The sequence below is a fragment of the Lepisosteus platostomus genome, chromosome 17 (genome assembly GCF_059453375.1).
Source record: "Lepisosteus platostomus isolate fLepPlt1 chromosome 17, fLepPlt1.hap1, whole genome shotgun sequence".
Taxonomy (NCBI): domain Eukaryota; kingdom Metazoa; phylum Chordata; class Actinopteri; order Semionotiformes; family Lepisosteidae; genus Lepisosteus; species Lepisosteus platostomus.
In genome coordinates, this window is record NC_142627.1 from 18,351,855 (window position 1) to 18,364,057 (window position 12,203).

At 39.3% G+C, this 12,203-nt stretch overlaps 1 protein-coding gene across 4 annotated transcripts in view; it reads right to left on the reverse strand.

Moving 5' to 3' along the window:
• Positions 1-1,118: 1,118 nt before the first annotated feature.
• The window catches only part of ppm1ba (protein phosphatase, Mg2+/Mn2+ dependent, 1Ba), a 53,370-nt gene continuing 42,285 nt past the window's right edge, over positions 1,119-12,203 (reverse strand). For 2 of the 4 annotated variants that reach the window (XM_088610076.1, XM_088610077.1), the window contains exons 5-6: positions 10,668-10,725; positions 6,069-7,513 (exon numbers count right to left, since the gene is read on the reverse strand). In XM_088610076.1, the coding sequence (XP_088466202.1) occupies positions 7,226-7,513; positions 10,668-10,725 (346 nt within the window). In that variant the 3' untranslated portion in view covers positions 6,069-7,225. Of the gene's footprint in view, positions 3,178-4,822; positions 4,871-6,068; positions 7,514-10,667; positions 10,726-12,203 lie in introns of those variants that run through there. The other 2 variants (XM_088610078.1, XM_088610079.1) reach the window with 2 other exon arrangements.

A 12,203-nucleotide genomic window follows, 5' to 3' on the forward strand; every position in this document is an offset into this window, starting at 1 on the left:
CACAAGCAGCACCAGCCTAAACTCTACAGCCCTGAGTGCTTGATTTAAACGGTGAAGGTTCCTGGCATGGTCCTGCAGTGTACATTCCCATGGAGTTCAAAGGTTAATGTTAATCACTACTAAATGGCACTTGGTAATCTTCCTCACCCAATGTTACATTTTTTTTGCTGCCTTGAGGTGTGTCCCCTCAAGTAACATCCAACAACGTCCCCATCCACAGATCATGTGTAGTCATCGGATGGATTGATGAGCATGGCACCATTATCCTCATGTCCTGGCTTTCCCAGTTTCCAGATCTGAAATTAATCTATATTTTATGGGAAATGAGAAATTATAGAAACTGCATTTTCCACAGCCATCAACCTGGTGTGTGCTTATTGGCTTTCTCGTGAAAGAATGGCACCACATCCTCCTGCAGAATTCCACATGCTGGTAGAATCTATGCCATACAGTCACATATAAGCCATACTGGCTACACGAGGTGGCCCAACTCCATATTAAGTGATTTTACATTGGCATTTCAATTTTTCTGTCCACCACCTATATATCTTCTGCATGGACTCCCTCTTGTGTCAAAGCATAGTCATTACAATTACACAGGACAATCGGCAGACAAGCACAATGCACAACACTTAAAACAACCCCCATCTCTCCTAAGAATGATTAACTTTTCTGGACTGTATCATTCTGGGGTAGCTACTGCCTCTCAGCTGTTGGATCTTGAGTTTGAATCCAGGCTGGTGTCCCTTCTGTGTGAAGTACGCATTTGTCTCACAGGTTCACACCAGTTTTTGCTGAGCCAATTTTTTTTTTAGTTTTCTATTTAAATCCAGTGAGGCTACTTGCTGCAAAAGGTCTCCCCTGGCAAGGTTCATGCAGTGCTTTGTTTGTCCATTTGCTTTAAAACATTCAAGGCCAAAACCCACACTTTTATTAGAAGATGAGAACTGGTGGCAACAAAAGTATTCTGGCACTAACGGCTGCATGCAACATTAGGAAACATTAAAAAGAGGACATACACATAAATAATAAAACATAATAGAATTAAACAGTTATTTTTCATCTCTCCAACCAGATGAGCCCTGGATTAGTGCTGAAAGAATGAATAACAGCAATGATAATGCCCACCATCTTTAGCAATCCTTTATTGAAGATAACAAGGTGGTTATGTTCACTGTATTGTATGAAACATCACAATATCATCATACTGGGAACTATCAGTACAAGGAAGGATAAGAGTGGACATTCAGTGACCTCACCTTCCTCCATCCTCCAGCTTTGAACACACCCAGCACAGGGAGATAGAACACACTTTTTAACATTATTTCATCCCATTCTCTTTACAACATTTCTCATTTACAAGGCTAAAATCTATGAATAAATAAAATATATTGTGGCAATAATTATTCTATATACCAATAATTGTAGATACACACAAAAAAATCTCAGGATAGGTGACCGTGGACACCAGAGCGCACATTTTTTTCAGTTTTTTTATTTTTAATTTAGGCAGCGTTCTAGCACACGCCTACAGTTAATGCATGTTGGATGGAGAGGAACTGGAAAAAAAATGAATTCCTTTTTGATCCAATTAAAGATACTCATTCTACACAAGAGGGGAACTCACATCAAATAACAGGATGAACACGAAAAAAATACAAGGCATCCACAGCATGTATATAGTTGTGTATAGATGAATTACATTCATTGATCTCCCTAACCCCAGCTTCTGTTTGATAAATATTTCCCTTTCCCTTGAACATCATTACCTCAACTCAGTACATGCACAGCTCAAAATCATTTAATAAAAATCAAGGTTATTGCAAAAATAGAATCACACAGAATATTCAAGTACCTAATAATCATTTGACAGCCATTCTTGTACCATGTAGTTAGCAGAGTAAAACCAAAGATCACTGAGCCACAGGCAGCCCATCTTTCGCTTTTTATGTCATATAAAGAATTAGAGAAAGAACTTTTTGAGTTTTCTGTATTTTTATTTTAGAGTACTCTGATAACTTTTGTTTGTAGTAAATGCAAACAATACCCATATTACACAATACTCTGTATCTGAAAGCAAAAAAAAATAAAAAAATGAAGCTGTTATATAGAAAAATCCACATCGAACAAAACCACAATTTTACAATATCATAAGAGAAAGGCAAAGATGGATGCGAGAATTGTATTCTGCACGAGAATGGGTGAGAAGAAAGAAAAGAATAAGTATTGAGGTTCTGATGAAAACAAATCCATTTAGTTTGCGGAAAAAGCTCAGTTTACCAAGAGCTTCAATACCTACTGTTCTGTGCACATGCTTGGAAAAATCCTACAGAAAATGTATACCTTTACATGTGGTGTACAATTAGAATTTTTGTCAGATGCATTTTTTGTTTTTTAAAACAAGCACAGTAGGCAACATCTGACAGTAGAAAAAAAAAAACAAAAAAGGAACTTTAAAATATATACTTTTCTTGTCTTTTTAACAGCAGGATTAAAAGCGCGTGACCAACAGAAGAAGAGAGTGAGACAGAAAGATACACAAGGAGGATCAGTGTCAATGCAAGTTCCCTCCGAGTCAGAAAAAAAGGTGCAAAAAGCTCTCAACCTTGAAACCTTAAAAACACGTAATGCCTTATGAAGCCACTTCTAACATTGTACATGCGCTTGTCCATTGAGCTATTCTGCAGGTAAAAGAATGCGATCTCTTCTGGGTAGAAATCACCTTCAATGCACTCTGGCTTACTTTGCACTGCATTGTGCCATAGATTTCAATCTGTCCTGAACGGTGTGAATCTGACACCTGAACTTTCAGCATCGAAGAGTCCAAGACGGCCAACAAAACACTGTGCTCTGTATGTTACAGGCAAATGTTAAGATTCGCCAAGTCCTCATAAGGAGTTTGTGTCATCTTGAATCAGGAAACGAAACAACAAAAATGGTGTAAAAACCCTTTTTATATATATTTTCTAATGTAAGTTCCTCTTCTGACCACCTTCCAAAATGTTTACCATCCTTTGGGATTTGTATTTTTTCTTTTTTTTTTTTAATTTTTGTCTTGGTATCGAAGAAAAAAAAGTGTGAATAAAGGTTTCTTCTGCGTTAATTCAGGACATTCTTTACTGAGGATGTGACTTTGTTCTCCTTCGGCTACCAGGGATCCTCCAGGTCTCCACCACTCTGAGGAACAAGAGAAAGAAGACATTTTGAATCAGAGAGACCAACGGCAGAACTGCTCTGCAGCCACACTGAGCTACAAGAGTGGGCCGACTCAACACTTGTGACAGCGGAAAGAGCTTGGGGTTTTTTTCTTGAAGCATAACCACGAACTCCCTGCAAATGTTCAATACGACCAAAAAACAGTTATTTTCAGTGATGAAACTGAAACTCTTAATACATTTGAAAAAGAATGTTTTCTATTAACATTAGTTGGTCTGCCCTTTATCCATTACTGACTTTGGAGTACTGTATTATTCACAATATACTGTGCAGTCCAACATTATTAGAAGTGACAGAAGATCAAGTACAGTACTTAAATACGTCTGAAAGATTTAAAAGTATCTTTCTCTAAAATTACAAAATGAAATAGCTTTTATAAACAGAAATGACAAATTTAAAAGTGCTCTACTGTGAAACATTTTTCATGGGAATTGTAATTGTCACACATTAAAAGCACATGGTTTAAATACTATGGGAATGTCTAATTAGGTTTGTTCCAGTTTGACCACACATTCAAACTGACACATAAAAAAACACAGCTGTACACTTTCACTTTTGAAACAGCAGAAAAATACAGTTAACTACTAACTCACAACAGAAATAAAAAGATCTAGAAAAAAAGATGAAGCAATCTACACACAGACACCTCTTGGAGACAATGGCAGATTGAAAGTCTTTGATAATCCTGTATCAGAAAATACAGCAGTCTAAAGTGCTCATCTGCTCTACCTACCTTCAGAACGAAGCTACACAAAGTGTTAAATTAACTCATGAAGCTTTTAATTAGACATTAGTATCTTAGTATTTAAACCATGCACTTTTAATGTGTGACACTTACAAATACAATGCATAAGGGCACAAAAACATCATTGAACCTGAAAAAATACAAGTGTCATATAGTAAACCCACTTTAGAACTGGCTAGATGCATATGACCGGATAGGCAGATCAGTTAAGGTATCAAAGCTGTTACATTTGCTTTTTTACATGCAACAAAGCACACAAAAATCTCATGGATGTACACAGAAGCTGTTATTCTGTTTACCTCAACCACTAAAAGAATATACATAACATGCGTACAAAAAGCACCGAATCAGTGCATTTATGATCATTACATTTATACAAGAATAGATGGCCAAGTCAGCAGGTTGACACAGACAACAAATTACACCATTTACTCTGTCTTCACTGTCATGAAATACTGGCAAAAAACACTTTTCTGTCACTTAATATTTCAGACAGAAGGAGGACAACAAAAGAGGTTCAAAATTTTATAGTTATCTTTATTTGTATTTTGTTTAAAAAATGACACAGGCAGCATAAAATAAAAGGCAAAAACATAGTAACATTTTCTGAGGGTCTAAGCTGAAAAAGCCCAAAGTGCTGCTTGGAAGATTTAGGGTAGAATCCCATGAAAAACGTTTAAAAAATGCATACTGGCAAAAGCAGTCCAAAGCTCCACTGTAAATCCAACATGTTTCATTAACAGAGGTAATTCAGCACCAAAAGAGAACAGAAGTGTAGCCAGAGAAGAAAGCCCTGCGTTTGCGTCAACAGGAATGATACTGTTTTATTAACATTAGTGGAACATGTTACTGATGACATACAGAAGATCCTGCTTTGGTTGCAGCTTGTATCACTTCATCTCTCTGCCTCTATAAGAAAAGATAGGGTTCATCGCAAAACTTCTTTATACTCCCACACATTCAAAGAAATAAACAGGAGTAGGTATTAATGTCTCCATCTTCTAAACCAACTTTTTACCTCTCACTAGCAATGGATTCTGCTACTTACTGCCCAGTGACCGTTTCCAACTGCATCATTCCCCAAATTTCAACGCTTTAGTCTTCACCCATCACCCTGCTCCTCTTGCTTCACTCCCCACATCTAATGTTGAGCCAGGAGGTCAATAACAGGTTACTGTAAGGGCCTTGTCGTATTTGTCTTTAAGTAAAAACTGCTGATCTAATTGTGCACCCCTGTTGACAGAAGAGGCTATTCGACCCCCACGGATGAGGTAATGGCAGCAGCTGCATCTCCAGAGCGGTGCTGCACGGACACGGTTAGTGCCAGCTCCTTGCCCGCATGTGAACTAGCAACATGCCTTTTCATACAAGTGCCGACAAGGTTCTACAAGAGAGGAAGCCATTTGCGTTATCTTGCTCATTCCATTTCAAACATTTTTAATATGTAAAGTCTTTAACATTTCATATATTTCACATCAAATGGCAGCTGCAGTGAACTACTGCCTAGGCTAATTTAAAATTATGAGCCCATTTTTCTATGACATTCACAAGTCAGACTTTGGTTAACATATTATACATGCAGGTACTTATGCTTACCCATTAGCATAACCATTATGCATTGGAATCAACTCTTACAATAAAGACAATTTTAAGAAGGTTGAAACCTGCATCATCACACAGACTGCTCCTGTCTGATAAGACCCAAAAGCCACAGGATGCAGCCCAGCTCTCCCACCTCAGTAACCAGCATTCACAACTTCTTTCTCAACGGGATATGACCTGTCTGAACAATATCACATTTTAAACTCTCTCCCACTCTCTAGACTATAAATTAGCACAGAAAGAAGGCATGCATTGTCATTTTATATAATTGAATTAATCAAACATTTTCAGGAAGGCTACCTTGAACTTATGCTGACTTAAAAAAAACCTCTGGAAATGTTACAGTATACTTTGAACTTCAGTGTGCTTCATGGATAGAGAGGGATATTCTATTCTGGTGTCCTGCAGCTTCGACAACATACATCACCTCAAACAGACAGTTGTAACGGGGTGATTATGAACTGTGAGGCTCTCGGAAACAGGGGAATGAAACGAACACAAGGTATTTCTCAATTAAAGAAAGGTTTTATTCTGCACATTTGGTTTCAGACACAGATGTGAGTGGATTCCAAAGGACAGGCGCACCAGGGAGAGACTGTGGGCAGAGTGACAGAGGACACTCCAAACCATGATAAATGTCACTAGCACCTGTTCCTAATCATGCATTCATTTCCACAGACAGGGTAACAGCAGACAGACACACAGGCAGGGAGGTTCCAACTGCTACAGACATTAATGGATGTTATTTTCTGTTGCTACAGCAACAAGACAACAATAACACAAAATGCACAACACACATGCATGACATGCCAAAAGCATGCCTAGCAGGGCTAAAATCTCTAACATACTGAAGACCACTTAAAAGGTCTAGGACTTTCTGAGCAGTCATGAAGTAAACCCAAGTTCACAATCCATGCCTTTTTATTTAAGAAAAAGACTTACACTATGTGCCTTTAACAGAAGTTATGCATAAACCAATCCAGTGTATACATTAGCTCTTCTGTTGTGAAACGTGTTAACATTGAGTAACAGTCTTAAAATATTAAAAATTGGCTCATTCTAGTTTCCTTTCCTTAAGGCTATAGAGTGTACATTCTATTGGTGAAATCTACAAAGTAGCAAAATGAAAGTGGAATTCAGTTCAAGAAAATCAAAAGTCTGTCCTTGTTACCTTCCAAATATAGGTTTCTACTACAAAGAGTCAAACTATCCACATCAACGTACAACACCACTACTTATACACTGCCATACAATTATGCTTATCTGTACTGACATCAGCTAGTCTTCCACTTTTTGGTTAAGGTTAGAAAATAACTCTGAGCATGACACTCAAACATGAAGTGAAGACAATCGGGGTTTTTCTGGCGGACTAAGACCCTAACCCTGCTTTCCCCGCAGCCAGGGAAATACTAGCTGGATGGCAAGTACTTCATATTTCCCCACTTCAAAAAAAGGAAAAGTAGAGACACCGACCCATCTGCTCAGCTGAGTTATCCTAGCATTAGACGGGACTGTTGAATTTGCCATGCTCTGAAGAAGCAGAATCTAATTAAACAATTCAAACAAAATCCTGTACTCTAGCTGGGTCACAAGGGAGTGTTTTAGTCCAGAAGTCCAGACTAGAGCCCCAGAGGTGGGCAGTGGGGGGGGGGGGGGGGGGGGTCACGGATTGGCCAGGTCTTTGTGGTGAGCCTGGGGGTCCTCCTCGGGGGCTGGCGCTTCGCTCGGGCGTCTCTCTGCGTCCTCGGGCGCCCCAGCTGGCGAGGGTGGCGGAGAGGAAGGGAGCTCAGCTTGAGAGGAGGGCTCAGCGCCTGGCTCTTTAGCCAGCCTGACAGTGGACAGCACCTCCTCCAGGGTGTGGCGGCAGTCACCCCTGTGATTAATACGGAACTGCCGGAGAGCCTCCAGCATCTTGGCCGTGGTCCCGCCCTCCGCAGCTCCAGGGAAGTCCTTGTCAAGATGCAAGACCCCAGTATCAGTAGGCAGGCTAGACTTGCGAAGCGCTCAAGACTAGAGGGGTTCCAACAACAATGAAACAGCCATTCACATATGTCCAAGGAAAACCATTTTTGGGGGAGGTGTTCTAGCAAGAATGGAGCAACCCTCACAAATTTATAAAGTTACAAATTGCAGGAAAACCCTTACAAGATGTTGGTCAAAAGCCAGTGCCGAGATTAGGTGATGGAATAAAAATACCCTAGCATGTTCAGAACTGTTCACACCTAAGACAATAGCACGGGCTACTCCACTCTCACAGGAACACCCTAACACACACACAATAAATCTAGAACCATATGGCTGAAGAACAACTGAAGCAAAAAGACAGTTGTGCTTTCCTTTGAAGTGAACCATAACCCTCCATCTGCCTTTGAACTCGCTGCACACCTGTGCTGCAAAATAAAGCACTGCATCTCATCACCACCAATTGCAGCATGTGCTAAAGCTGCTTAAAGCAGCTATTAAAACAAACCTTTTTAATAAACGGGGGGGAAAGTGCTATTCATAGATCAACAACCCCTACAAAAAAAAAAAACATCAAAAGAGCTCCAAACATCTCAGCAGAGTTTATTTGTAAGTCTTATTCTTCAAACTGAAAACATAGGGCAACTAATGCTCACATAGTTTCTCCTCTCTGAGTTGTTGACATTGCTAGTTTTTGGCCATCAAGAGTACTGCACATGCTCAACTGCCCGCTTCCTCACTCCTACCCAGGAATAGTTAACTCTGCCCTGTTCTTACTGTGCAAAGAAGACCAACATTGAGCCTGTTATCATTAGTTCCCCTTGGTGCTGCAGCACATGAACTGCAGTTCTACCTGACAAAACTGGTGACACTTACTATTCATTTCCAGTTTAGAAGGTACCAGATACTACCTACTAGGGACCTAAATGTCTCTCACTACTACTTTCATTGCTTGAATGGAAAATGACAATGTCACCATCAAGAGCTCCACAGGTAGAAGAAATTAGAGCCCTCCAACACCCAGAAAACCACTGCTCACTTAGACCAACACTGAGCAATGTCTTCTACACTTATGGTACAGTATGTCCAAAAGTGTTCTACAAAAACTAAAGTTAAATTAAGTAAAAAGTTGAACTATTTTAAAATAAAAAAAGGTATAGATAAGTTTCTTACCTTTCCTTCCTTATTTTATACACCTTATTTTCCAATGAAAGAATGGACTATGAAGTCTACAAGTAAGGTACTATGGAAATTAAAAGTCAGAAATGATAAGTCCGTATTCAGAGCAACTTCATATCCTAATATCTTAATATTTTATTTATTATAAAATAAGAAAAAGGACTTTATTTGACTGCACCAACAGATCCAAGACCTTATGTTCGTATTAAATGTACCATTCAGCAATTTTTCCTTCACTCAGAAGAGAACTAAAACTGCTCCCCTCTTCAGCACAGAAAAACCAAGCTTGTGAAACAAGCTGTTACTGTACAATCAAAACCTACATTCAGAAGATAAACAACACGCTCCTTTTGTCAGGAAAACAAATGGAATTTTTACACAAATATGCGTTGTCTGAAAAAGAGCAAGTAACCATTAAATACAATAAGAGAGGCACATTGAATGTATGCACACACTTACCAAATTACACAGGAAGGCTGCAGTAATAAGGAAGCCAAACATGTGATTAGCCAAGTGGTGTGCCAGGAACCTATGGGTATCTGCTTTAGAGTGGTACCACTATTAAGCACGCCTCTGGTTGACAGTAAACATGTTCTCAAAGAAACCCCAAGATATCAAAGCATAGAGACATGTTTTGCTGATGCATCAGGAGATAACTACTTCTTTACCAGTACACCCATTTTTCATCTGGTCCAGTCATCTGTGCAGAGAGTAATAAACCCCAGCGGTTCAAAGCTTCACATATTCAGATGTACATTACCTTTAAACCGTATGAGGGTCACCTACACTTTCATAGATCCATTTCACAAAATAGAGTCATATCAAGGAGTCTTTTGGATCATAATGACGACACTGGACAGATTGGAAGAAACCCAAGGGCTATACAGAATAATCAAGATGTTTTTGCACTGCCCACTTATCAGGCAATGCAACATCAAGATCAAGACTCCTGGGTTTTGGAACTGCTGAAACTGTACCATGCTTCAACACCAGAAGGAAGATTAGACACCAGCACACAGATATATATATCCCCTTGGACCAAGTACTTGCCACTTCATACAAACTGTCATCCACAACAGCAGGCTCCAGACATCCAGTACTACCCTATAAACCCATAACTTAACTAAAACAGGAACCACATTTGATCAAGACAGTAAAGAGTTTAGATAGATAGATAATACTTTAGTAATCCCGTAGGGAAATTGATGATTGATGAGTTTGTGTCTTACAGATACACAAAACCCTTTTTTATTACTTTCAATTGGAGTGTTCTTACAAATAAGACAAAAGGCGAGTGAGAGGAGAGGAGAAATTCAGCCAAAATCAAAGAATGCCACTCATTTCTACAAGATGTAACGTATTGTGGTCCCTGATACCTATGGACACTGAAATCCCCACTGTCAAACAACAACCCAATCGTGTCCTCATTCCAAAAAGCAGGTCATCTTTCTAATTCCCCGTACTTGCATTGGTCCACAGATTCACTCCACAATACATTGTAAAATATACAACAGGGTTCCCAAAGCAGGCTAGTACACACTGCAGCCACTGTGGGCTTCAATGATTCAGCCCCAGCTTGTATTGCACATTACCGTGTTGTATATTCTTTCATATATATATAAGTTCATATACATGAGTCACTCCAGGTATTCCTACTTTTGATAAGCATTTAAGGTTTTGAAAATATTTTTTGACTCAGAAATGCTCAATAAAGTTATACAAAGAAAACTAAAGTGCAAAACATACATCACAAAAAAAAATCTTCGTGACTGTCAGTGTGTGGCAAATGCTGAAATACACCCACTCTTTGCAGCTGGATGTACTGAAAAAGTTGTCTTTGCATAAAGGAGTGTCTCATAAACTGCAAGGGATTTTGTAGGACTGCACTGACCCTAAAATAAAGGAGCTGCAAGCCTACATGGGAATTCAGTTCAGAGGAATTGTCACAAAACCCCCCACTCACCCCGTCCTCCTCCCGATGGGGATTCAGCCTGTTGTACACTGCTTCAATCACACTGCGCCTGCAAACGAGACAACCAGCACCGCGTTAGGAATCCAGCCATTTTAAGTCCGGGATGGTCACTAAAATGGTTCTACCTGCAAAACTAAGAATGTTTTTTTTAATTAAATTAAGATGTTATTAAAGCAATAACATTGTTAGCATACTACAACATGAAAAGGCAGTATTCCAGCCTAAAACTGCTTCAAACCTTGAGCCTGGTTTACTTCAGTGTATTTGTCTCAAATGGTACAAGTGAAATCGCACACAAGGATTTGAAAATGAAACCTCAAAAGCCCTTATCATGCCATTGTGTGGACTACTGCGTTATAACAAAAATGCTGAACCTATCTAGAATCTACGTTCCTGGTAACACACATAAACCCTCCCAGTGCTAAATATCAGAAATCTATCTGGATGCAGTAGATCAAAACCCAACCGTCTGAACAGTGAATTAAATAGATTACTGATAGATTTGGAAAATTATAAGCAGTTTCCTTGGTGTGAGTGCATTAGCTCACAGCTGTTGAACTTTATTTAAATTTACTCCACAGTACCATCCAACCTGTGTGACTCAGAGTGTCAGCTAGGTCTTGGGCTGTCAAAAAACAAATTGCATTCAGTACTGCTCACTCTCACACTAAACCTTTCAAATACACACAGGAACCTGTCAGTACACACTGCTGCACAGTTTAGACAACAGCATATGTAATCCATTTAACAGAAGATTAAAGGAGACTAGTTTGTAATAAATGCTATTATTTCTCACTACCCGGGAAGTTGTTTGTCTGAGGGTTTCATAACCTTTCCGCTCAATTTATCATGAATACAACTAAGAACATGCTGTTCTCTACACTTGATGACAGAGTGGAGAGCTGTAGCCAAAGGTTTTGCATTATGCTTGTTAATGTTAGAGTGAAGCATACATTCTGGCCATGATCATAGTGGTGAAAACCTGCTGGACCTCTGGGTTAGACTGGTGCCAACACTAGTATAGGCAGGCTGTGTAAAGAGCACTTAAAGAAAGGAAAAAAGCAAACATTAAGGACAGAAGATATTGCATGGAATTACTGAACCAAATTGATTAACTCCCCAATATCAACCAGGTCTCTTTGCTACCAGGTATAATGCCTCTGTAACAGTACTATGCCTGAGCCTAAATCACTCAGTTGCAAAACTAGGATTCTGGGTTTGAATTATTTTCTATTGCTACGAACAGAACATACAGAGTGTTCAAAAAAAGATTTGTCTTTAGAAATTAAGCTGCTCCCCAGTGAATTTGTTTTCTTTTATGAAAATGTGTCACTAATTTACAGTTCACATAAAAGAAATGGAACAGAGCAGACAGTGTGGAGGATCTGTGAGCGAGGTGACCTTCATTCTACAAGTCCAATGTAGATGGGACACATGAATGCTGCCAAAAGATGGCAAGAGTCTATTCGCTGATCAGTCACCAAGAAGACTTCCGTACAGTGAGATTCTTGGGAAAGAAAAGGGCTC